At 42.4% G+C, this 24,406-nt stretch overlaps 2 protein-coding genes across 4 annotated transcripts in view; one reads left to right on the top strand and one right to left on the bottom strand.

The window, feature by feature from the left end:
• efr3a (EFR3 homolog A (S. cerevisiae)) overlaps positions 1 to 10,460 on the top strand; it is an 83,769-nt gene extending 73,309 nt beyond the window's left edge. For all 3 annotated transcript variants that reach the window (XM_061920705.1, XM_061920704.1, XM_061920706.1), the window contains 12 exons: positions 401 to 452; positions 3,011 to 3,183; positions 4,328 to 4,403; positions 4,481 to 4,642; positions 4,717 to 4,848; positions 4,918 to 4,985; positions 5,066 to 5,193; positions 8,741 to 8,826; positions 8,939 to 8,987; positions 9,061 to 9,164; positions 9,232 to 9,281; positions 9,414 to 10,460. In XM_061920705.1, the coding sequence (XP_061776689.1) occupies positions 401 to 452; positions 3,011 to 3,183; positions 4,328 to 4,403; positions 4,481 to 4,642; positions 4,717 to 4,848; positions 4,918 to 4,985; positions 5,066 to 5,193; positions 8,741 to 8,826; positions 8,939 to 8,987; positions 9,061 to 9,164; positions 9,232 to 9,281; positions 9,414 to 9,519 (1,186 nt within the window). In that variant the 3' untranslated portion in view covers positions 9,520 to 10,460. The remainder of the gene's footprint in view (positions 1 to 400; positions 453 to 3,010; positions 3,184 to 4,327; positions 4,404 to 4,480; positions 4,643 to 4,716; positions 4,849 to 4,917; positions 4,986 to 5,065; positions 5,194 to 8,740; positions 8,827 to 8,938; positions 8,988 to 9,060; positions 9,165 to 9,231; positions 9,282 to 9,413) is intronic.
• Positions 9,954 to 24,406, bottom strand: part of oc90 (otoconin 90) — a 14,660-nt gene continuing 207 nt past the window's right edge. The window contains exons 2-16 of the mRNA XM_061920707.1: positions 18,537 to 18,584; positions 16,304 to 16,378; positions 16,058 to 16,232; positions 15,866 to 15,978; positions 14,939 to 15,067; positions 13,211 to 13,291; positions 13,059 to 13,139; positions 12,895 to 12,996; positions 12,642 to 12,824; positions 12,410 to 12,583; positions 11,589 to 11,687; positions 11,347 to 11,521; positions 11,174 to 11,280; positions 10,859 to 11,111; positions 9,954 to 10,735 (exon numbers count right to left, since the gene is read on the bottom strand). Of these exons, the coding sequence (XP_061776691.1) occupies positions 10,567 to 10,735; positions 10,859 to 11,111; positions 11,174 to 11,280; positions 11,347 to 11,521; positions 11,589 to 11,687; positions 12,410 to 12,583; positions 12,642 to 12,824; positions 12,895 to 12,996; positions 13,059 to 13,139; positions 13,211 to 13,291; positions 14,939 to 15,067; positions 15,866 to 15,978; positions 16,058 to 16,232; positions 16,304 to 16,378; positions 18,537 to 18,579 (1,959 nt within the window). The 5' untranslated portion in view covers positions 18,580 to 18,584 and the 3' untranslated portion in view covers positions 9,954 to 10,566. The remainder of the gene's footprint in view (positions 10,736 to 10,858; positions 11,112 to 11,173; positions 11,281 to 11,346; positions 11,522 to 11,588; positions 11,688 to 12,409; positions 12,584 to 12,641; positions 12,825 to 12,894; positions 12,997 to 13,058; positions 13,140 to 13,210; positions 13,292 to 14,938; positions 15,068 to 15,865; positions 15,979 to 16,057; positions 16,233 to 16,303; positions 16,379 to 18,536; positions 18,585 to 24,406) is intronic.

The following is a 24,406-nucleotide window of genomic DNA, read 5'->3' as shown; positions in this document are numbered from 1 at the left end:
ATGTTTTTATAACACAAGGCAGGACACTGACAGACATGTTCATACAGTTTTTAGGACTTGTCTTTTTTAACTTGAGCATGTTTCACTTTGAGCCTCAAGCTTGAAATAATGCCTGAGTAGCTATTCCCCGCATTCACTTAAAGTCATGTTGAGTGAGGAGAGTGGAGGACACACCCTCTATCCATCACCTCCAGGATGTCCCGCTGAGTTGAAGTCCGGACCAGAGAGAGGGATGCTTGTCCATCAGCAGTGCTAACAGCTAATCCTCCTTCCGCAACAGGATTATCCCCCGGCCTCAACAGCAACGCCCACCCCCTACCATTCCCTCCCCATATCCACCACTTGCCCCAAGGAGTGAGTGTTTCCTGCTACAATAACATCATCTTGTCTGTTTTCCCAGGCATCAAGGAACCAAACGCATCCAGACAATGCTGCTCAGCTCGCTCATCATGGTGAGTCCTTAAAACGTTACAAATCAATAACTTTATTCTCACAAATATTTATTTGAATTTAGTGATTTTATTTTGAGCCCACCACTTATTGTATTTAAAAATTAGATGTTTAGATTAAAGTTTGTCACTCTTCACCACATGGAACATGTCTATCAGTACCCTTCAGTATACTGACTGTCCCATAGCAAAGATGGCTTTGTAGTGTCCATCACAGCACACTCACTATTTTGAGTGTTTAAGGTATAATGTTAAATGTACTTACACTTAAAGGGGTCATATTATTTTTGTTGTGGTCCACATAACATGTAATGGTGTCTTTTGGTCAAATTTTTGCATAGTTTCTTTTACAGACTGTGTCTTCAGAATGCGCCATTTTGTGGGCGGTCTTATTTCCATGGCTCAAACATGACTGCATCTTCTCCCTGTCATCAATGTTGTAGTTTTTAACGCTTACATAGTGGGTCTACTGACAGATATACAGTGGGGCAAAAAAGTATTTAGTCAGCCACCGATTGTGCAAGTTCTCCCACTTAAAATGATGACAGAGGTCTGTAATTTTCATCATAGGTACACTTCAATCGTGAGAGACAGAATGTGGAAAAAAAAATCCAGGAATTCACATTGTATGAATTTTAAAGAATTTATTTTTAAATTATGGTGGAAAATAAGTATTTGGTCAACCATTCAAAGCTCTCACTGATGGAAGGAGGTTTTGGCTCAAAATCTCACGATACATGGCCCCATTCATTCTTTCCTTAACATGGATCAATCGTCCTGTCCCCTTAGCAGAAAAACAGCCCCATAGCATGATGTTTCCACCCACATGCTTCACAGTAGTTATGGTGTTCTTGGGATTCAACTCAGAATTATTCTTCCTCCAAACACGACAAGTTGATTTTATACCAAAAAGTTATATTTTGGTTTCTTCTGACCACATGACATTCTCCCAATCCTCTGCTGTATCATCCATGCATCCATTTTGGTATAAACTCAACTTGTCGTGTTTGGAGGAAGAAGAATACTGAGTTGCATCCCTGTGAAGCATGGGGGTGGAAACATCATGCTTTGGGGCTGTTTTTCTGCTAAGGGGACAGGACGATTGATCCGCGTTAAGGAAAGAATAAATGGGGCCATGTATCATGAGATTTTGAGCCAAAACTTCCTTCCATCAGTCAGAACTTTGAATGGTTGACCAAATACTGTTTTTCCACCATAATTTACAAATAAATTCTTTAAAATTCCTACAATGTGAATTCCTGGATTTTTTTTTTCACATTCTGTCTCTCACAGTTGAAGTGTACCTATGATGAAAATTACAGACATCTGTCATCATTTTAAGTGGGAGAACTTGCACAATCGGTGGCTGACTAAATACTTTTTTGCCCCACTGTAAGTCACAACTATATGCTACTTAGTTTTAGAAATGGCAACAGCGGACCATGCATGTATGTGCATGTAAGATCCAGTCTGCCCCACAATAAGAGGATAGAAAAAAGAAGGAGCTTAATGACTAGAATGGCGGACTCGGGCGAAGCACTTTAGATACATTTCTACAAATCAGGAGGTTTATTATCTTATATAAAGAGCAGCTTCAGACAAACTTATTTGTGTAATATTTATAACACTGATTTTAACAGATCACACGTACGAAGAAATGATGTGAACCAGCATTAAAAATCTCAAGCATGATGATAGGAGGGTGATAAAAATTACTTGTTTTCCCCTTATTTCTGCATTTTGAATTAAAAATGTTAAGAGATTACCAATTGAGCCTCAACCAATAGGGCTGGGAATCTTTGGGTACCACATCATTCGATTTGATTTAGAATCGATTCTCGATACATTTTTAACATTTTGTGTCAGTGTCTATGATTAACTACTTTCCTCCATAAAATAAACAGCTCTGATAAATTTCTATATTACCTAAAACCAATGCTGGTTTTCTTTAATAACATTTTACCCAAACATTTAATAAAGTCAAATGCAAATAAGGCAACAGGAGAAATGTCCAACACTTCTCATTTCGAAAGTAAATCTGCACAGCAATATGATTTGCCTGAGTGGCTGATTAACACAGATTAAAAGAAAATAATAATATATTTTTTTTATTCGATTAGGAATTGTTACAAATAAGAATCGCGATTCATTCAAAAATCGATGTTTTTTTTTTTTTTTTTACACCCCTATGTACACACACACACACACACACACACACACACACACACACACACACACACACACACACACACACACACAGATGCATCCTCATCCCAGCAGCCGTCTGTCCTCATTCATTTTTCCTCAGTGCCACCTGGCCTCAGTGTGGAGCTAGAGGGAAAGTTAAAGGTCAGAGTAGTTATAAAGTATGTGCAGCTGCTTAACACACCAGTAGTGTGCACGTGTGCTGGCCTTGTCATGTGAACCGCGTCCCAAAAGAAGGAGCGAAGTACTGCGGCGTCTTCCAGGATTGAGGTGGACACTGACCTGTGCTTGTTAACGCTAGGTGCCATGTTTGTTGACCAGCGAGTGTTAATCACACACCCTGACCCCACCCCTAGGTCACATCAGGCTTTAAGTCCAAGTCCATGGCAGCTGCGCTCCCCCCTCCTTTCCTGGACCCGCTCTTCTCCATCTCCCTCATGGAGGATGGTGAGCTAAGGCAGCTCGTGCTGGAGATCTTGCACAACATCATCGATCGCCATGACAACCGAGCTAAACTGCGCGGCATCAGGTAGTAACTTCTGGTACCTCCTGCAGGTAGTACCTTAAAGGCCTACTGAAATGAGATTTTCTTATTTAAACGGGGATAGCAGGTCCATTCTATGTGTCATACTTGATCATTTTGCGATATTGCCATATTTTTGCTGAAAGGATTTAGTAGAGAACATCGACGATAAAGTTCGCAACTTTTGTTCGCTAATAGAAAAGCCCTGCCTTTACCGGAAGTATGTGCGCGTGAAGTCACGGGTTGCAGGGTTCCACACATATTCACAATGTTTATAATGGGAGCAACCAGCAGTAAGAGCAATTCGGATTGAGAAAGCGACAATTTCCCCATTAATTTGAGCGAGGATGAAAGATTCGTGAATTAGTATATTGATAGCGAAGGACTACAAAAAAAAAGCAACGGCTTCCGGGCGGCAGCAGTGTGAGCATTTCAGATGTAATTAGACACATTTACTAGGATAATTCTGGAAGATCCCTTATCTGCTTATTGTTTTAATAGCGTTTTAGTGAGATTGTAAAGACATACCTCGAGGTCGGATGGCTGCGGTGAACACGCAGTTTCTCAGAGAGAAGCCGAGGAGCCAAGCTCACAGCTGCCTTTTTTGACAGCTGTTGCAGGACAACGAATAATTCAATATTGTCTCCGGTGAGATATATATCACAATTTTCCCATCCAAAAACATGCTGGTTGACGTAGAGAAAACATGTTCGCTTGACCGCTCTGCTTCACAACAAACAAAGTAACACCGGCTGTGTCTCGGTGCTAAAGACAGCTGCAATCCACCGCTTTCCACCAACAGCATTGTTCTTTATAGTCTCCATTATTAATTTAACACATTGCAAAATATTCAGCAACACAGATATCCAGAATATTGTGTAATTATGCGATTAAAGCAGACGACTTTTAGCTGCTAGTGATGCAGCGCTAATATTTCCTGACAGTCCGTGACATCACGCGCACGCGTCATCATTCCGCGACGTTTTCAACAAGAAACTCGCGGGAAATTTCAATTTAATAAACTAAAAAGGCCGTATTGGCATGTGTTGCAATGTTAATATTTCATCATTGATATATAAACTATCAGAGTGCGTGGTCGGTAGTAGTGGGTTTCAGTAGGCCTTTAAATAATGTGAAATGTCTTCTGAAGGATCATTCCCAACGTGGCTGCACTGAAGATCAAGAGAGAAAAGATCTCCAAGCAGGATGTGGCCTTCATGAAGAAGGTTGGTCACTATTGACTGTTGCATCTGTTGCTATGGATACCGACCATCACATTATTGTCTGGTTCCCCCCACTGCAGCACGGCCAGCAGCTGTACCGCCACATCTACCTGGGCTGCAAGGAGGACGACAACATGCACAAGAACTTTGAACTGCTCTTCACCACACTTGCCATCCTCACCATCGAGCTCGCCAGCGAAGAAGTGGTCATCGACCTCATCCGACTCAACATCGCTTTGCAGGTGAAAGAGCTTTCTAGAAACTTGCTGGTCACGTGACTGATGGCATTAGGTGAAATCATCGAATGTGTCTCCAGGATATGGCGCTGGCCAATGAGGAGAACATGTCCATGTCTCTCCGCTGCGGCGTGATGGCATTGGTGGCGGCATACCTCAACTTCCTGAGCCAGATGATTGCCAACCCGTCTTTCTGCCAGCACGTCAGCAAGGTGACTCCCATCCCCTCGGAATCTTCCGCTGTACTGTGCCTTGACATGTCCTTGACTTCTCGCTTTCAGGTGATTGAGCTGAGGAACATGGACGCACCATATCTTCTGCCAGAGCATATCTTTAGGGACAAGTGCACGTACGCGTCCTCATTTTCACTTTTTTTTTTCAACTTTGCAGCTTTGGAGAAAATGACGCTTTCGCCATTTTCTTTTACAGCTTTCCTGAGTGTTTGGATAAGGAGGAGCGAGCGCTGTACTTCCAGACCGCTGAGATAACCGAGTGCCTGGCTGGTCCAGGATACAACGCTGAGAGACTGTCTATCCCTTACGTCCCTCAAGTCACAGGTACAAACACAAGTCACCAACAGTTCTTCTCTTTAGTTTTATCCGGTCTCACACAATATGCCTCACATGGGAGAGGCCCGAAAACAACCGTGAAGTCCAATCCAAGTTCTTTCTGTGTAAAAGTCTGCAAAGTTCTGGAAGATTCCAGACTGCAAAAGAACATCTGATTGTTGTTTTCCTCTCTCAGTGCTTTACACAGTGGGAAAAATTCTGCACAGGTGCAAACAGACGTCACAAGGTAACCATAGCAACCGTAGGACAGTGACAGGCAGTAGAACCCACAGAACCTTTTAGATGTTCCCATCGTTTAGTCACTTCTTGTTTGCTACGTTAACGCCACCACTCTGATCGTTTGTTCTCGCGGCGCACCTGTACTGGACATACGGTGAGTATTCCATAAAAACTTCCTGTTGGGGATGTAGAAGGTACTGTCAGGTTGGGCTAGGTTTTGAGTTACAGTACAGTTAGGGTTAGACTTTTTGAGTGATCATTTTCAAAGGTTTTATATCACAAATAAATGTATTTGTTTTTTTCCCCCTACTTTTTGAAGGAACCATTGAATACAAATAACCTTATTTTATTTTTTTTATCAAAAACTACTAGATTGAAATGATAGTGTATCTTACTATTAGCAAAATTGTACTTTGAATAATATTGTTCTTTTTAGACAAAATATTAATTTTACTTTAAATTGAATTAGTTTCAAATTATTTAATGGAGAGCTTCCTCTGGAAAGCAATACTTCTGTTTGAATAGAATACTTATGTAAGTAAAATGTAGTAATATTCATTGTATGCAAATAAATGATCAAGTAAAACATTGAGAAGACTAAAGTTTCAATGAGTGGATAAACCCCGGCTTTTTTAGTCGCAAATCTCGGTTGTGTGCAGAGCGACTGATTTAGTGATCACTCTCCACCGTGTTTCTTTCTCATACATGGTAAACAAATAATTTAAATGCTATTGGAATTAATTGTTATTTAATAAAATTAATTAATAACAAGGGAAAGTTGTTATTATTGTGTTACTTTAAAAAAATTCCAATATCTAACTTTTGCAGTTGAGAAACTTTTCATATTGGAGCAGAGTGTGAGTGTGTACCTTTAAAAGGCGGTGCCTTTTGCCAAGTAACAGGTGAAGTCAGCGCCTAGACAGAGCAGCAGCTCACTTGTGTTTATTAGCTTAGCAGTTGCATTTCGTTGGTAGTTAGTGGTCAGTTGCATCTTTTGACTAGATTGTGGTACAATTGCTTAATAAAGAGATTGAATATGCTTTCATGGCTGTCACATCTTCTGTTCCCAAAAGGGGGTATTGTTTGGATTGTAAACTGAAGCTTGTCACTCTAATCATTGATTTGTTCCCTCGTAGACCGTAATAGTGTGTACGTGTGTGTGCGTGTGTTTGTTGCCTGCTCTGTGTCATGTTGCCTATTTGTATTTGATATCAAGTTCATTTTCGTGTTTAGTGCTGGCTGTTTCTTTCATTGGTGAAAAGGTATTTCTTGCATTGAACTGGCTGCGCTTCAGACGCTGTCATGTTTAAATAAAACCTCATCAAAAGTAGCGTGCCACGTTACACCAAAACACTGATCCTCAAACATTAAAATGACTCCACGAAAGTGATCTGTTTTTTGCGGGAGTTTGTTGTTACGGTCTTGTTCGACTCGTAAACAGCTGCATTTCCCGCACTTGACCGGAGGCAGCGGTTTAGATGCAGGAATATGTTTGTCGTTCTGCTGTCTTTTTGTCAATAAACGTGTCCAGTCATTTGTTCCACGCTTGTAGGTACTAACAACACTTTTCTTTCCTTTGGAACAAAGTCTTGCTCTCGTTACTGTTAGCATTAGCCATGTTTTCCCTAAGGTAGAAAGGAAGAAAAACATTTATTCTTTATTTTTTAAATCGTCTGCTACAAAAAAATCGTCATATCGCCCAGGCCTACTTTGGAGATGACTGTTGAATTTTCAGAAACGGCGTGAACTAAAATAATATTTTGGATTGACAGAGTTCCGTAATTGTTCAAAAACTACACTCATCCTCAAATATACTACATCAGGGCTGGGCGATATTGACTTTTATTAATATCTCAATATTTTTATGCCATATCACGATATACGATATATATCTGGATATTTTGCCTTAGCTTTGAATGAACACCTGATGCATATAATCACAGCAGTATGATGATTGTATGTGTCTACAATAAAACATTCTTCTTCATTCTGTATTAATATATGCTACTTTTAAACTTAAACGCAGAGAGGAAAATCAAAAACTATTTCAAGCACTCTTCATTCTCTCGCGGGTGACTTTTTAAATGAAAGAACAAATTAGTAATGCTGCTACCTTTTGTAGCAACACTTCTGCTGCATACTTTGCATATTGCTGTTGTCTGCTGAATATCTTTCCGCTTGAAGCCAAACCACCGCCAAATGATCGACCCCCTGCTGTTGTTTTTGGGCAATAATTGTTCTTCCTCTATTTGTGATCAGTTTCGCACCTTCTCTCTCTTGTAATGTCACTCGCACAGCTCCGCTTGCACCAACTGCCTCAGCTAACGTTAGCCATGCTGCTACCTCTCTGCTCGGCGAGGGCGTATAACGCTACACGCACAACAGTATGTGAAGTATGTAAGAAGGTGGGCTTTTTTTACGTCTCCTTGAGAAGGAGAGATGAGAAGGAGTGACAAACGCCTGTAGTGTAATGCCCGCAGCTAAAAGCAACTGCGTGAGAACGTATACTCGTATATTACGATATAGTCATTTTCTATAACGCACAAAGGTAAACCCGCGATATATCGTTTATATCGATATATCGCCCATCAATCAATCAATGTTTACTTATATAGCCCTAAATCACAAGTGTCTCAAAGGGCTGCACAAACCACTACGACATCCTCGGAAGAACCCACATAAGGGCAAATAAAGCTCACACCCAGTGGTACGTCGGTGACAATGATGACTATGAGAACCTTGGAGAGGACCTGACATATGTGGGCAACCCCCCCCCTCCCTCTATTGGACCGAAAGCAATGGATGTCGAGCGGGTCTAACATGATACTGTGAAAGTTCAATGCATAGTGGATCCAACACAACCGCGAGAGTTCAGTTCAAAGCGGATCCAAGACAGCAGCGAGAGTCCCATCCACAGGAAACCATTCCAGGCGGAGTTGGATCAGCAGTGTAGAGATGTCCCCAACCGATACACAGGCGAGCGGTCCATCCTGGGTCCCGACTCTGGACAGCCAGTACTTCATCCATGGCCATCGGACCGGACCCCCTCCACAGGGGAGGAGGGGACAGAGGAGAAAAAGAAAAGAAGCGGCAGATCAACTTGTCTAAAAGGGAGGTCTATTTAAAGGCTAGCGTATACAAATGAGTTTTAAGGTGAGACTTAAATGCTTCTACTGAGATAGCATCTCGCCCAGCCCTGTACTACCTTATGAAATATTGTACCCGGTGTACCTGGTTACCTCAAGAAGAAACAGAGCCAAAGTTATTTTTTGTGATTCTGATGATGTCTTCACTGTGTGGTGTCCTGGTTCTGCAGATGAAGACCGCCTTACCCGGAGGAAGAGTTTTGTGGACACCATCTCATTGCAAGTGGACATCCTGTCCAATAATCTCCCTGATAAGGTCAGTTCTAAAGATGTGCTTCTGCTGAGAACTGGTCCAGGTCCACTTCACTGAGCGCTGGTGGGACGTCTCTAACAGCACATGTATTTCACATCTTCCCGTGTGTTTGCAGTCACAGCTAGCTGAGGAGATCACCTTTGAGACCCTGAAGAAAGCCATCGGTAAGATGCAAGCCCCCTAATGCACATCTCTATTAAAACACCTTCTGATGATGTGTGTGCGTGTAATGCTCAGACACAAGCGGCCTAGAGGAGCAGGAACGCGAGCGGAGACGTCAGGTGATGGAGAAGTTCCAGAAAGCTCCATTTGAAGAGCTCGCCGCCCACTGCGAGTCGAAGGTACTACAGCATGATTTTGTTTAAAGTTTTTCATGTGATTTGTCTGCTGATGTGTGTCTGTGCGCAGGCCAACATGCTGAACGAGCGTTTGGCGCACATCTTTGAACTCACCATCAGGTAAGTGGTCCTACAAAAGGTTCATCATGTCGTCATGATGCGAGCATAGCAAGAAGCTAATCACACGACACACTGTCAAGCGTCAACTTGCTCAGGTCATATGACCCCCCTCATTGTCCCCGCCCCTTACAGGCCGCCGCCCAGTCCTTCCGGAGTGGTGTCGGTGTCATCAGGCCACGCCCAGAACCAGTCTGTGCCCGTATATGAGATGAAGTTTCCAGACCTTTGTGTCTATTGAGACGGTCACCATGGAAAGCTGATGCAGCCACTAGGGGGGAAGCAGCACTTGAAAATGACATTCATCAGAAAGTGTCAAAATACTGAGCCAAATTAATAATGATTGATTGTAGAAGCTCGCCTTTCAATCATTCGCCACCACGCCCATCGCCTCCACAGTGAGCTCCCACGTGCATGCTCTTATAAGATGCATTCACTGACAACATTTCATGTTTGGACTTTTGAGAATCACGGCGATGAAAAGATGTATAAAGACGAGAAGAGTTTGACTGGCAGGGGGCGGAGCTACAGCTAATGGTGTTGTGTAGGAGAGTGTGAGGGACTCGTCTGACAGAACTTTCCACAGCGTCAATGTGACAATCAGGATGCTGAGTCAGCAGTACAAAGGTAGAGGTCAATAAAGATTGTGAGCAGGAAGTTTTCAGATGGTTGACCAGGATTTCAAAATAAAAGCTGGAGTCTAAATGAATGTTTGAATAGCGCTTCAAGAAAAGCTGTAAGACAAATAGACTTTTATTTGATGCAGTAGAAAATTAGTACCAAGATTTACGTTAGGCAAGATAAATGTAATTTTAGCACTAGATGGTCTATTTTTCTATCACGGCCTACCAGATGAAAGTATTTTATTGCACTATGTTGCTAACACTTCGAGAATGTTTTCTCCATCACTCTGGGCTCTTTAGATGTACTGTTTTAGAGTAACATGCTGATCTATGCCCACATATCTGTACTCCAACATGCTGCATTCAAGACCCATTCATGTGTACGAAATGTCCGTCGTGATTTTAAGCACTCGATGGCGCCGAGGCCAAACTCAGCACTGCTTGTCACAAGGTACTTCTTACTTGGTCATAAAAAAATTTTCCATGTCGGCGTCAATCTTCGTGAAAAATGTTTGTTTGACGTTAATGAAGTAATAAAGTGGATGTTTGAGCAACAGTCTTCAGTGTCATCAGCCAATCAGACTGCTCTAGTTGCACAAATTTAAAAGTACTTATTTTTTTTATTTTTTATTTTATAAATTTCCTTTATTTCTTCGCTTTCAATTTTACTCATCTTCTTCCTCCTCTTCTTCTTCTTCCTCATCTTCCTCATCCGGCCTCCCTTGGTTCAGACCTGCACTCGGCCTGTGGGTGTGGCTTTGAATCCCACCATGGGTGACCCCTCCTTCATAGCTGTGAGGGGGTGGAGTTTGAGGCTTCGCTACACTTTCCTCACTGAGGACAAAACAAGAACAAAGGATCCCAAAACTTATGTCTGTTGCTAGGCAGCGGCCAATCAGAGAGCTTTTTATTCATGATGTCAATTTAGGAACTAAAACCTCGATCATTTTGTTTCACCTGTCATTGCGTCCATGTGCAAGAGGCGTGTCCAGCTCCACCAAACCGGAGTCCCCGCCCAGCTGCTGTTCGCTGGACTGAGATGGAAGTCTGGGGTAGCTAGGGGGTCTGCTGACACGGCGGCAGAGGGGCGAGGGGCCGCAGCATTTGGGCGGCGCCGGCAGACTGTGGTCGAGGCGGGCCGCCGCCATGCACTCGGCGGTGGTTCTGTGGCACGAGCACTGCAGCCTGTCACACAAGGACACGCCCTGGCCTGAACACAGCATGGCGTGGTAAGTCAGCAGCAGGAACACCAAGCATCCGCTTTGGACTCACATCGCGGTTTCCTGTCTGTGCACGACACGTGCGCACTTAGCTTCCTGTCGGCGCCACAGCCCAGCGAGCGGGTCCTCTTGAGACAACACCGGTGAAAGAAGCAACACCTGGCAGGAGAACACAAGAAAAGTCACGAATGGGAAGCAGACACTTCGTAACAAAGTCTCTTCTACCTGTCCAGGCGATCCACAGGTTGGCCACCGCCCTCCTGGCCGCAATAGCAGCCGTACTTCTCGTACTCGTGCGGACATCGCCCGGTCAGACAGAGCAGCATCTCGCCCAGCGCCGGGATAGAGCGCCGTGCTCGCCCGTCTTTGGCGTACACGTAGAAGGAGGTGGTGCTGCAATCTGTGGAATAAATACCAGAAGGTACACCTTGGCTTCAAGGAGAGCGCTAGCAAATGTTCTCGTTTACCTGGATCGTTCGACTCGGTCTGGACTTCTGTTAGACCCGCTGAGTCTGGCAGGGACCCCGTGAAGAACGGCACGGCCCTCTTGGGACCTCCCTCCTGGTCTGAGGAACAAACATGGACAACTGGCAACAAACAGACTGTTGTCTTGGCGATCTGTTTACGAGCTCCTCTATTTTCCAACTTTTCGATTTTGCACACTTTTGTACGGCCCAGGTATGCCTCATTTTGTCATTCACTTCCGTGCCTGCAGACATGTATCATTATAGCAGAGGCTTTCTACACAAGACTTACTCAGTTCTCAGTGCTTCAATATGTGTGCCTTTTGAGTGTTTTTTCCTCTTTTGAATTGTTTTGTCCTTTCTGCTAACTCAAACGAGTCCTAAAAAGCCAACAGACCAGCCCCAGACTCACGTATTTCTCTCTTCCTCTGCCTGCTACTTTTTATTCAGCTCTTATACTTTTTAAGTATAAGTTCATTATTGTAGCAATATGTTTGAGGATTTCTGATTATTTGGGAGGGCACCATGGTGGCTTGTGTGTCACATGTTGCCAGAGTAGTGCATACTGCACAGTTCTGCTTGTTTGTAAATAGAAAGTTGATCCATAACCCCGGTGTTATGTGTGTTTGATACACAGTACTGTGTAGCTTTTTATATTGCGCTCAAAGTTCACAAACCTTGACCAAAATATGGACTGGAACCCATTATTCATGTCTACATTCTTTCTTATGGGTAACTTGTTTCACTATACGAACTCTTCGATTTACGAACCATGTTCAAAAACCACTTAAGTTCGTAAATCGACTCGAAATAAATAGACCCACCTTCTGATTCTGGATTCTCATCCTGGTCCTCACGCTCCACTTTGTCTGTGGAGGTTCTGGTTCTGTCCTGTGTGTCCTCCTCAGGTAGTGTGGTTCTGGTGTACGTGCTGAGCCCATGTGTTTTTTGCACGGTGGTGTGCGGGGTCAAAGTGGTTGTTGTTGGGTGCTTAGAACCTGGACAGAGTTTACTGTGAAGCACAACATGCGTGTCAGACTGGAACTTTACACTCACCGTCTTCATCAGCGTCATGATCCTCTTCATCCTGGTCTTCCTCAGAAGAGGCCGGCGCCGTGGTTCTCTGCAGCAAGACGACTGAAAACGGTGCCGGCGGAGATGTGGCCAAGTCGCTCAACTCTCCTTCCAGAGATGACTCCGCCTCCTCGTCTGGCCGTGTTTCGTCATGCAACCACACTTCTGCAAAAACACTTCCGCACTCCTAATTCCTACTATTTTTGCGCGTGACCTTCAAAGGCGGCTATGGGACCTTGCTGCTGGGGGCCGCTGACAGATGCATTGTCTTCTTCCAGCTCACGAGCGGTCCCGTTCACTTCCTGTTCTTCCTCCTCTCTGATCGCCTCCCACAGGACTGGAGTCAGAAATCTGTCAGTGTGATGTTCTTTGGGTCGTTCAAACTGTGATATATACTACCAGCAGGGGGCGTTATGGAGTCCGCTTCCATCTGCTGGCTGTGGTTGTTGGCCCCGCCCACCGCATCCAGGTCCAACTTTTCTGCAGGCACACACAACAGAAGCGACATGTGATTTATTCTAATAATCGTAATGAGCATTCATTCCTGTTACCTGCTGTCAGGTAGGAAGAGTTTGACGCAGGAAAGAAGCTGAGAGACTCGTTAACTGCGACGTCTTGGTCGAGCAGGAAGTCTGCAAAATAAAGCCCACTCAGAACAGGGGTCACCAACATTTTTGAAACCAAGAGCTACTTCTTGGGTACTGATTTATGTGGAGGGCTACCAGTTTGATACACACTTAAATAAATTGCCAAACATAGCCAATTTGCTCAATTTACCTTTAATATATATATATATATATATATATATATATATAAATGGGTATTTCTGTCTCATTCCGTAGTACATTTTTTTTCCTTTTAAGGAAGGTTTTTTGTAGGGAATAAATGATGAAAAAAACACTTAATTGAATGGTTTAAAAGACGAGAAAACAGGAAAAAAAAAAAGAAAATTACATTTTGAAACATAGTTTATCTTCAATTTCCACTCTTTAAAATTCAAAATTCAACCGAAAAAAATGAAGACAAAAACTAGCTATTTGGAATCTTTTTGAAAAAATTAAAAAATAAATTTATGGAACATCATTAGTCATTTTTCCTGATTAAGATTAATTTTAGAATTTTGATGACATGTTTTAAATAGGTTGAAATCTACTCTGCACTTTGTTAGAATATATAACAAATTGGACCAAGCTATATTTCTAACAAAGACAAATAATTATTTCTTTTAGATTTTACAGAACAAAAATTTTAAAAGAAATTCCAAAGACTTTGAAATAAGATTTAAATTTGATTCTACAGATTTTCTGGATTTGCCAGAATATTTTTTTTGAATTTTAATCATAATAAGTTTGAAGAAATATTTCGCAAATATTCTTCGTCGAAAAAACAGAATCCAAAATGAAGAATTAAATTAAAATGTATTTATTATTCTTTACAATAAAAAAAATACTTGAACATTGATTTAAATTGTCAGGAAAGAAGAGGAAGGAATTTAAAAGGTAAAAAGGTATATGTGTTTAAAAATCTTAAAATCATTTTTAAGGTTGTATTTTTTTCTGTAAAATTGTCTTTCTGAAAGGTATAAGAAGTAAAGTAAAAAAATAAATGAATTTATTCAAACAAGTGAAGACCAAGTCTTTAAAATATTTTCTTGGATTTTCAAATTTTTCAGGATGTACCCCGCCTTCCGCCCGATTGTAGCTGAGATAGGCACCATGCAGCGCCCCTCGGGACCCCAAAGGGAATAAGCGGTAGTAAATGGATGGATTTTCAAATTCTATTTGAGTTTTGTCTCTCTTAGAATTAAAAATGTCGAGCAAAGCGAGACCGGCTTGCTAGTAAATAAATAAAATTTAAAAAATAGAGGCAGCTCACTGGTAAGTGCTGCTATTTGAGCTTTATTTAGAACAGGCCAGCGGGCTACTCATCTGGTCCTTACGGGCTACCTGGTGCCCGCGGGCACCGCGTTGGTGACCCCTGGTTTAGAGTGTCCGCCCTGAGATCGGTGCGTTCGAACCCCGGCCGAGTCATACCAAAGACGTTACAAATGGAACCCATTACCTCCCTGCTTGGCACTCAGCATCAAGGGTTAAATCACCAAAATCATTCTCGAGCGTGGCTGCAGCTGCTGCTCACTACTCCCCTTACCTCCCAGGGGGTGGAACAAGGGGATGTGTCAAATGCAGAGGGTAATTCCACCACACATAGTGGTACTTTAACTGTAAAGACATGTCCGCTTCATCTTGTACTTTAATGCTCGTATGTGACACATGGTTTACCTGTTTCGTTGGCAGGTGAGCAGGAGGAGGCGTGGCCACCTCTCAAGGTGCGGTTGTAGGCGTTGTGAGTCAGGCAGTGAATGGCGGCCTGGTCACAGGCACACAGCGTCCGCTGGCACCAGTCGCCATCTTAACACCGAAAACGCCAAGAACTTAGTTGGCTAACAGCAAGCTTAAATCTGCGTTCAAAAGACTCCGGCTTATTAGTGATTCCTAGAGCTCAAAAAAAAGTCTGCGGGCTATAGAGCGTTTTCCGTTCGGGCTCCAGTACTCTGGAATGCCCTCCCGGTAACAGTTCGAGATGCTACCTCAGTAGAAGCATTTAAGTCTCATCTTAAAACTCATCTGTATACTCTAGCCTTTAAATAGACCTCCTTTTTAGACCAGTTGATCTGCCGCTTCTTTTCTTTCTCCTATGTCCCCCCCTCCCTTGTGGAGGGGGTCCGGTCCGATGACCATGGATGAAGTACTGACTGTCCAGAGTCGAGACCCAGGATGGACCGCTCGTCGGGACCCAGGATGGACCGCTCGCCTGTATCGGTTGGGGACATCTCTACGCTGCTGATCCGCTTGAGATGGTTTCCTGTGGACGGGACTCTCACTGCTGTCTTGGAGCCACTATGGATTGAACTTTCACAGTATCATGTTAGACCCGCTCGACATCCATTGCTTTCGGTCCCCTAGAGGGGGGGGGTTGCCCACATCTGAGGTCCTCTCCAAGGTTTCTCATAGTCAACATTGTCACTGGCGTCCCACTGAATGTGAATTCTCCCTGCCCACTGGGTGTGAGTTTTCCTTGCCCTTTTGTGGGTTCTTCCGAGGATGTTGTAGTCGTAATGATTTGTGCAGTCCTTTGAGACATTTGTGATTTGGGGCTATATAAATAAACATTGATTGATTGATTGATTGATTGGTGCAGTCGTCTACCTGAGTTACAGGTGGTGTTGGCGGCCTCACAGGTGAGGTTCCTGGGAAGGGGCGCCGGCCGTGGCCTGCAGGGGGCAGCGTTGCGGTAACACAGCCTGTGAGTCTCACAGCAGCTGGAGAGATGAAGAACAGGCGTCATTTCCTCCTGGTCAGAACTTCACGCCGCCGTACGTTTCAAACAGTGTAACCTACAGGTCCAGCGGGTCGGTGGCGCCCCCAGCTGGCTGGTACCTGCAGGAACAGCCATAGTCCTCCAGGTCACCAAGACACAGCCCGCTCGCACAGCGCAGCTTCAGTGCGAAGCTCACCACTGACGGAAGGTTCTGGAAGAGGGCGTGCAGCCACGTGAAGCGCACACCCAGGCAGTCTGGAACAACAGAACCATGCCACTACAATAGAACCCTCTGAGATGTTCTTGGATCAAAACAGGGACCTCACCCGTCATCATTGTCATCATGTGACCTGGAGAACCGTCTTCCCACTCTGAACACAAGAGGGCGCCGACGGACTGAGCTGAAGTAAGTACACGAAAAAAATATAAGAGTCCATTTCTGTGTGTGTGTGTGTGTGTGTGTGTGTGTGTGTGTGTGTGTGTGTGTGTGTGTGTGTGTGTGTGTGTGTGTGTTGTATTGCTACCTTTCTTGGGACAATAACAAGGAAAAGTACCTTCCTTATGAGGACCGGTGAACAAGTTAGAACCGAAATCATGGTCTCAATACGGAAAACCCATCCATCCATTTTCTACCGCTTGCCCCCATCAGCTGCGTTTCAGGCGGAAGGCAGGGTACACCCTGGACAAGTCGCCCCCTCATCGCAGGGCCAACACAGATCGACAGACAACATTCACACTCACGTTCACACACTAGGGCCAATTTAGTGTTGCCAATCAACCTATCCCCAGGTGGATGTTTTTTGGAGGTGGGAGGAAGCCGGAGTACCCGGAGGGAACCCACGCAGTCACGGGGAGAACATGCAAACTCTGCACAGAAAGATCCCGAGCCCGGGATTGAACTCAGGACCTTCGTAATGTGAGTCAGATGCAGTAACCCCTCTACCACCTTGCTGCCCATACGGAATACCATTGCATCTAATAGAGAGCCAAATACTAGAGTCCGTGAACATTGCTCCAAAGTCAGAATTTTTTTGTTGATTTAATGTACATACAAAAAGTAAACATTGACAGGTGCAGAGGCAGCAATATATGATAAAACAAGACGGTAGCTAAAGAAGGACTTCCCTATTCATCCCCGAAAAAACCCGCCAGGTGAACAGCAGATTTCAGGACTTCCGGTGCGGTCGTTAGACAACCCGTGTTCCATATATGAACGTAGAATGAACTAAGACTATAGTGGCCATTATCAGTTAGGAGCTACAGCTGGGTTGCCCAAAGTGCGGTACAGGGACCATCTGTGGTCTGTGACTCGTTTGTCATCGGTTAAGCACATTACAAGAAATAGAGATCTTATTTGCTCCCTTGGTGGTGAAATCTTATCAACATTAGGGTGGTCCCAAGAAGGAGGGATTTTTCAAATTGACTGTGTGTCGGTTTTAAAAGTGTTCCCCCTCTGGTCAACATATGAAATAACAAGTGTGTGTAAAACAATTGAAGTGCTCCCCCTCTGGCCAACATATGTAATAAAAAGTGTGTTTAAGAAATTGAAATGTACTGTAATAACTTGAAGTAAATAATGAAAAATAAAAACCTATTACAAATGAAAAATTCGAAAAAATAATGATTAACCAAAAGTGTAACTTTTAATATTTGCATAGCATGATATTATTGGTGTAAATACACATCGTTATATATCTAGAAAGGGTAGTTCTAAGAAGGTAGGCATTTTTCACAGATCTCAAGAAGGTAATACAGGAATGTGTGTTTGTGTGTGTGTGTTCTTGTATTTTTTTCATATAAAATTATTACTTTTTTTATGCAAAATGGCGACATTTTTCATATAAAATTCGGACTTTTATAACAATATTACCATTGATTTTGTTGTTCTTGTAAAATAGTGACATTTCTTTGAGTAAAATTATGACCTTTGTCATAATTTTTCCAACTTAAAATTCCGACTGTTGTTATAAAGTTGCCAACTTTTTTTTAAGGTTTCTTATTAAATGTTGACTTTTGTCGAGTAAAATTACGACTCTTTTCATCCATCCATCCATCCATTTCCTACCGCTTGACTCTTTTCATAAAATAAAAAAACGTTTTTTTTTTTTGTAAAATTGCAACTGTTGAGTAGAATTCCAACTTTTATCATAGTATTGCACAAATGTTCAGTTTTTCTTGTGAAATTTTCACTTGTGTTGAGTAAAATTACGACTTCTATTATAAAACTGCCAAAATTCTAAGTTTTTCTTGTGAAATTGAGACCTTTTTCTTGTGAAATTCTAACTCATTTTTTTACAACAAGCTGTTTTACGTTTGCATAGTTTGCGTATTTTATTAATGTTGTAAATACAAATGGTTATATATCTAAAAAGAGTGGTCCTAAAGATGTAGGCATTTTTTAGAGGTCTCAAGAAGGTAAAAAATACGAGAGTGTTAGTGTTACTGTTAGTGTTAGTGTTATTGTGTGTGCGTGCGTGCGTGCGTGCGTGCGTGCGTGCGTGCGTGCGTGTGTGTGTGTGTGTGTGCGTGTGTGCGTGCGTGTGTGTGCGTGTAACTGACCACATGTGAGCGTCGGTAGCGTCAACAAGAACATCAGCATCATGGTTCCTACATAACAGATCACGTTCGAACATTCTTTGGTGAGGAAGGTTCATGAGGAGGTTACAGCTGAAATTCTCGGTCTGTCCTGGGACCAGTGGTCCCTACAACTCGGGGCATCAATGTGCTTTTGTTTCTGGACGTTTTGGCAGCTTGATTAGCTGGATAAATGTTAGAGATCATTTTATTTTGACTGTTTTGCACACCACGTCCTAGTTATTGTGATTATTTGTCAGTATATTGAATTGGAGATTGGATCAAGTTGCTGTCTGGTCCCTACCACTAGGGGCGCTAAAGACACTGGACAGGATGTTGGTCTAAGGCAGGGGTCACCAACACGTTGCCAGCGGGCACCAGGTAGCCCGTAAGGACCAGATGAGTCGCCCGCTGGCCTGTTCTAAAAATAGCTCAAATAGCAGCACTTACCAGTGAGCTGCCACTATTTTTTAAATTGTATTTATTTACTAGCAAGCTGGTCTCGCTTTGCTCGACATTTTTAATTCTAAGCGATACAAAACTCAAATAGAATTTGAAAATATTTTAAAGACTTGGTCTTCACTTGTTTGAATAATTTCATTTATTTTTTTTACTTTGCTTCTTAAGACAATTTTAGAGAAAAAACATACAACCTTAAAAATTATTTTAGGATTTTTAATAAACACGTATACCTTTTTACCTGTTCAATTCCTTCCTCTTCTTTCCTGACAATTTTAATCAATGTTCAAGTATTTTTTATTTGTTTTATTGTAAAGAATAATTCTTCATTTTAGCTTCTGTTTTTTCGACAAAGTATATTTGTGAAATTTCTTCAAACTTATTATGATTAAAATTCCCAAAAATTATTCTGGCAAATCTAGAAAATCTGTAGAATCAAATTTAAATCTTATTTCAAAGTCTTTTGATTTTCTTTTGAAATTTTTGTTCTGGAAAATCTAGAAGAAATAATGATTTGTCTTTGTTAGAAATATAGCTTGGTCCAATTTTTTATATATTCTAACAAAGTGCAGATTGGATTTTGACCTATTTAAAACATGTCATCAAAATTCTAAAATCAATCTTAATCAGGAAAAAGTACTAATGATGTTCCATAAATTATTTTTTTTATTTTTTTTATTTTTTCAAAAGGATTCGAATTATCTAGTTTTTCTCTTCATTTTTTTCGGTTGAATTTTGAATTTTGAAGAGTCAAAATTGAAGATAAACTATGTTTCAAAATTAATTTTCTTTTTTTTCGTGTTTTCTCCTCTTTTAAACCGTTCAATTAAGTGTTTTTTCATCATTAATTCTCAACAAAAAACCTTCCGTAAAAGGAACAAAAATGTACAACGGAATGACAGACAGAAATACCCTTATATATGTGTGTATATATATATATATATATATATATATATATATTTATTAAAGGTAAATTGAGCAAATTGGCTATTTCTGGCAATTTATTTAAGTGTGTATCAAACTGGTAGCCCTTCGCATTAATCAGTACCCAAGAAGTAGCTCTTGGTTTCAAAAAGGTTGGTGACCCCTGGTCTAAGGCCTCATGTAACAAGCTTGCGTGCGCAAAAAACCCCTGCCATACGCCCCTTTTCATGGCAAATTTGAGATAGATTACAGTTGGAACAAAATGCGGCTGCTAGACTTTTGACAAGAACAAGAAAGTTTGATCATATAACGCCTATACTGGCTCACCTGCACTGGCTTCCTGTGCACTTAAGATGTGACTTTAAGGTTTTACTACTTACGTATAAAATACTACACGGTCTAGCTCCATCCTATCTTGCCGATTGTATTGTACCATATGTCCCGGCAAGCAATCTGCGTTCAAAGGACTCCGGCTTATTAGTGATTCCTAAAGCCCAAAAAAAGTCTGCGGGCTATAGAGCGTTTTCCGTTCGGGCTCCAGTACTCTGGAATGCCCTCCCGGTAGCAGTTCGAGATGCTACTTCAGTAGAAGCATTTAAGTCTCCCCTTAAAACTCATTTGTATACTCTGGCCTTTAAGTAGACCTCCTTTTAAGACCAGTTGATCTGCCGCTTCTTTTCTTTTTCTCCTCTGTCCCCCCCCCCCCCTCCCTTGTGGAGGGGGTCCGGTCCCATGGCCATGGATGAAGTACTGGCTGTCCAGAGTCGGTACCCAGGATGGACCACTTGCCTGTGTATCGGTTGGGGACATCTCTACGTTGCTGATCCGATTCCGCTTGGGATGGTTTCCTGTGGACGGGACTCTCGCTGCTGTGTTGGATCCGCTTTGAACTGAACTCTCGCGGCTGTGTTGGATTCACTATGGATTGAACTTTCACAGTATCATGTTAGACCCGCTCGACCTCCATTGCTTTCGGTCCCCTAGAGGGGGGGGTTTGCCCACATATGTCAGGTCCTCTCCAAGGTTCTCATAGTCATCATTGTCACCGACGTACCACTGGGTGTGAGTTCTCCTTGCCCACTGGGTGTGAGTTTTCCTTGACCTTATGTGGGTTCTTCCGAGGCTGTCGTAGTGGTTTGTTCAGCCCTTTGAGACACTTGTGATTTAGGGCTATATCAATAAACATTGATTGATTGATTGATTGATAGATCAAGACTGACATTGACGTGGAAATAGCGGCCGTACGTACATTTCAACAGGCTGTGGCGACACACACAGATGATGCTGGGTAACAGTTCAGTTCGGTTGGCGACATCTGTCGCATTTTATACAGATGTGACAGTCCTCACCTGTATTGTAATAATACATTGAGTAAACAAACAAGAGTCAAAGTTCTTCATATCCTTTTGTTTTATTGAGCTGCATGTTTAAATTTAAAAGATTATGTTAAACCAACTTACATAATTTTCACATGAAACTAACCTCGCTGTGAGGAGGCTAATATATTAACACATTATGTTGTAAGTTACAAAAATTATATATCGGTACGTATCGTATCGTCCCAAGGACCACTACTCCTTGGAGTAGTTGTTACATTTAAAGTTAAAAGTTAAAGTTTGTTAAAGTTTTAAAGATTTTCGCACACAATTTAACGCACCCTCACTCTTTCCTTGTCATGTTGCCAACACCTTGCTGAATAAAGTTAAATAAAAAAAGATATATATTTTATCAGTCACAAAATATTCATCATTAATATTAATATAAATCTTCAGGACAATGATCCAATCATTGTTAGTAACAGTTTATGAGTCAACTTCTGCATATTTTACTGACAGTTTAAACTAAAAAAATTGTCATATAGCCTTAATCTTTCAACTATGATGTCAAATAAAAGTAGTGGAGGAAGGAACATAGCAATAATGCATACCAAAATGTAAACTTTTGTTAAAAATTTCTAAATAACAGAAATAAGCTGAATCTTCATTTTGGTTCGATCAATGTTCCAAGGGTTTAGTGGGTTTTTTTGGTGTGGAAAAAATGCAAAAAACACATTTCAGTTCAGGTCAACTTAAAAAAAACACAAGCAACCACGTTATTAATGTTTACTTAACAGATGTAATTACATTTATTTGAGATCAACTAAGCTAAATACTGTTGGAAGTGTTAAAACTGCAACATTATTGAATACCTAAATGTCTTAAGGGAATAGGCCTTTCTGGCGACTATCAATTCAAGTCTACAGTGCATTTGTTTCTAATGTTAAAACAGCGCTAAGTAACTTTTTAACCGTCATAAAATATTTTCATAACTTTTGGGATGATACATGGACTTACAACTAGTTGATTGACACCTCTGTCATGTCCTGAGGGAGTCTGTATCGCTTTTACTGGAACTTAGCGACTTTGAGAAGGGTGGCAGGAACCCTGCCACATAAAAAACTCGTCGCCGATCACTCGAAACGAGTATGATTGTCCTCCTGTTGGTGGGATTGCCTTCAGGAGAACGCCTGTGCGTGGAATCTTTGAAAGTGGGGAGACTGGTGCACAGACAGCCACCACACTGTCCTTGGCAGGGAGAAGGCCAGGGTCCAATGGCATGGAGACCAAGACAATTGGGGGCCCATCTTTGCTGCAGCCTTCTCCCGCCTTTGTGACCATTGTGGAGCTTCTATGCAACCGTCATCCGCCCACTCCGCCGTTGAGGTCTTTTTCGACGAGGTAGACGCGCAGACTCCAACGTCACTTCTTCGCTGTGGGGATCTGTATCGGGTGGCAAGGGAAACCAAGGACGCCCGGCACCTCCTCACAGCTGCAGGAGGCTGCCGGAGCTCCGGTCTGTCGGAGGACCGCCTATGGTGCGCCTACCAGCACTTGCTTTTCTCTCAAGGTGTGCTCCCCTAGCCTTTTGTCTTCCCAGACCAACCCACAAGGCATGGGTGGCAAACTCTGGCCCGTGGGCCAAATTTGGCCCCCGCCGTGTAATTTCATTTGGCCCTTGAGGTAATATCAAATTAAGATTAGAGCTGGCCTGCCGGTATTATACAGCAGCGATGCCCCTGTAACACTGCATTCACCGCTGATACTCTTACTTGCCAACCCTCACGATTTTCCCGGGAGACTCCCAAAGTTCAGTGCCCCTCCCGAAAATCTCCCGGGGCAACCATTCTTCCGAATTTCTCCCGATTTCCACCCGGACAACAATATTGGGGGCGTGCCTTGAAGGCACTGCCTTTAGCGTCCTCTACAGCCTGTCGTCACGTCCGCTTTTTCGTGCCGGTCCAGTCACATAATATATGCTGCTTTAACACACATACTTGATCAACAACCATAAGGGTCACACTGAGGGTGGCCGTATTAACAACTTTAACACTTTTACAAATATGCACCACACTGTGAAGCCACACCAAACAAGAATGACAAACACATTTTGGGAGAACATCAGCACCGTAGCACAACATAAACTCAACAGAAGAAATACCCAGAACACCTTGCAGCACTAACTCTTCCGGGACGCTACAATATACACCCCCGCTACCACCAAACCTCTCTCCCCCAATTTTTATTTACATTTTATTTGATATGCCATTGATATTTTTTACTCATTATTATAATTTGAAACTCGATTTTGTATGTGACTATAAAGCTACATAAGCCTTGCTTGTTTAATATTCAATGCAAAACTTGTTTGAGTCCCTATTAAAAGGTTAATTTGTTCAACCTTGGCTTTGTTCAGTTTAAAATTTTGGCCCACGCTGTATTTGAGTTTGACACCCCTGCTTTACGGCATTTGTCACTCTCCCTTGGTCCATTTGTTAATAAGACGGAAATTTGCTGGGTAGTACAGTATGTATATATGTCAAACCTACTCAGTGGCCCAGAACTTACTCAGTGGTTAGAGTGTTCACCCTGAGATCGGTAGGTCGTAAGTTCAAATCCCGGCCGAGTCATACCAGACTATAAAAATGGGACCCATTACCTCCCTGCTTGGCACTCAGCATCAAGGGTTGGAATTGGGCGTTAAATCACCATAAATAATTCCCAGGCGCGGCACCGCTGCTGCCCACTGCTCCCCTCACCTCCCAGGGGGTGATCAAGGGTGATGGGTCAAATGCAGAGAATAATTTCGCCACATCTAGTATGTGTGTGACAATCATTGGTACTTTAACTTTTTAACTTTATGTTAGTACAGTGAATGTATATTTACAGTATGCAATTCAATAATAAAACCGATGACAATCAATAATTATGATGTTATGTGTCAAAATAATACGATCTGTAGTTTTTATCCAGCTTACAGAGCAGCCAAAACGCGACGAGTTTCACATGCTCCCCTAGTGGTAAGGACCACTGGTCTGCCAGTCAGCAATTTGATCTGATCTGCAATTAAATTTCTCGACAAATAATTACAATAATTTTGGGGGGTGTACAGTACAGTCAAAATGCCAAATCGTTCCAGAATAGAAAGGGAATCAA

Source organism: Nerophis ophidion, linkage group LG14, assembly GCF_033978795.1.
Source record: "Nerophis ophidion isolate RoL-2023_Sa linkage group LG14, RoL_Noph_v1.0, whole genome shotgun sequence".
NCBI lineage: Eukaryota > Metazoa > Chordata > Actinopteri > Syngnathiformes > Syngnathidae > Nerophis > Nerophis ophidion.
Note: the sequence above shows the minus strand (reverse complement) of the source record. Positions and strands in the feature narration are given on the sequence as shown.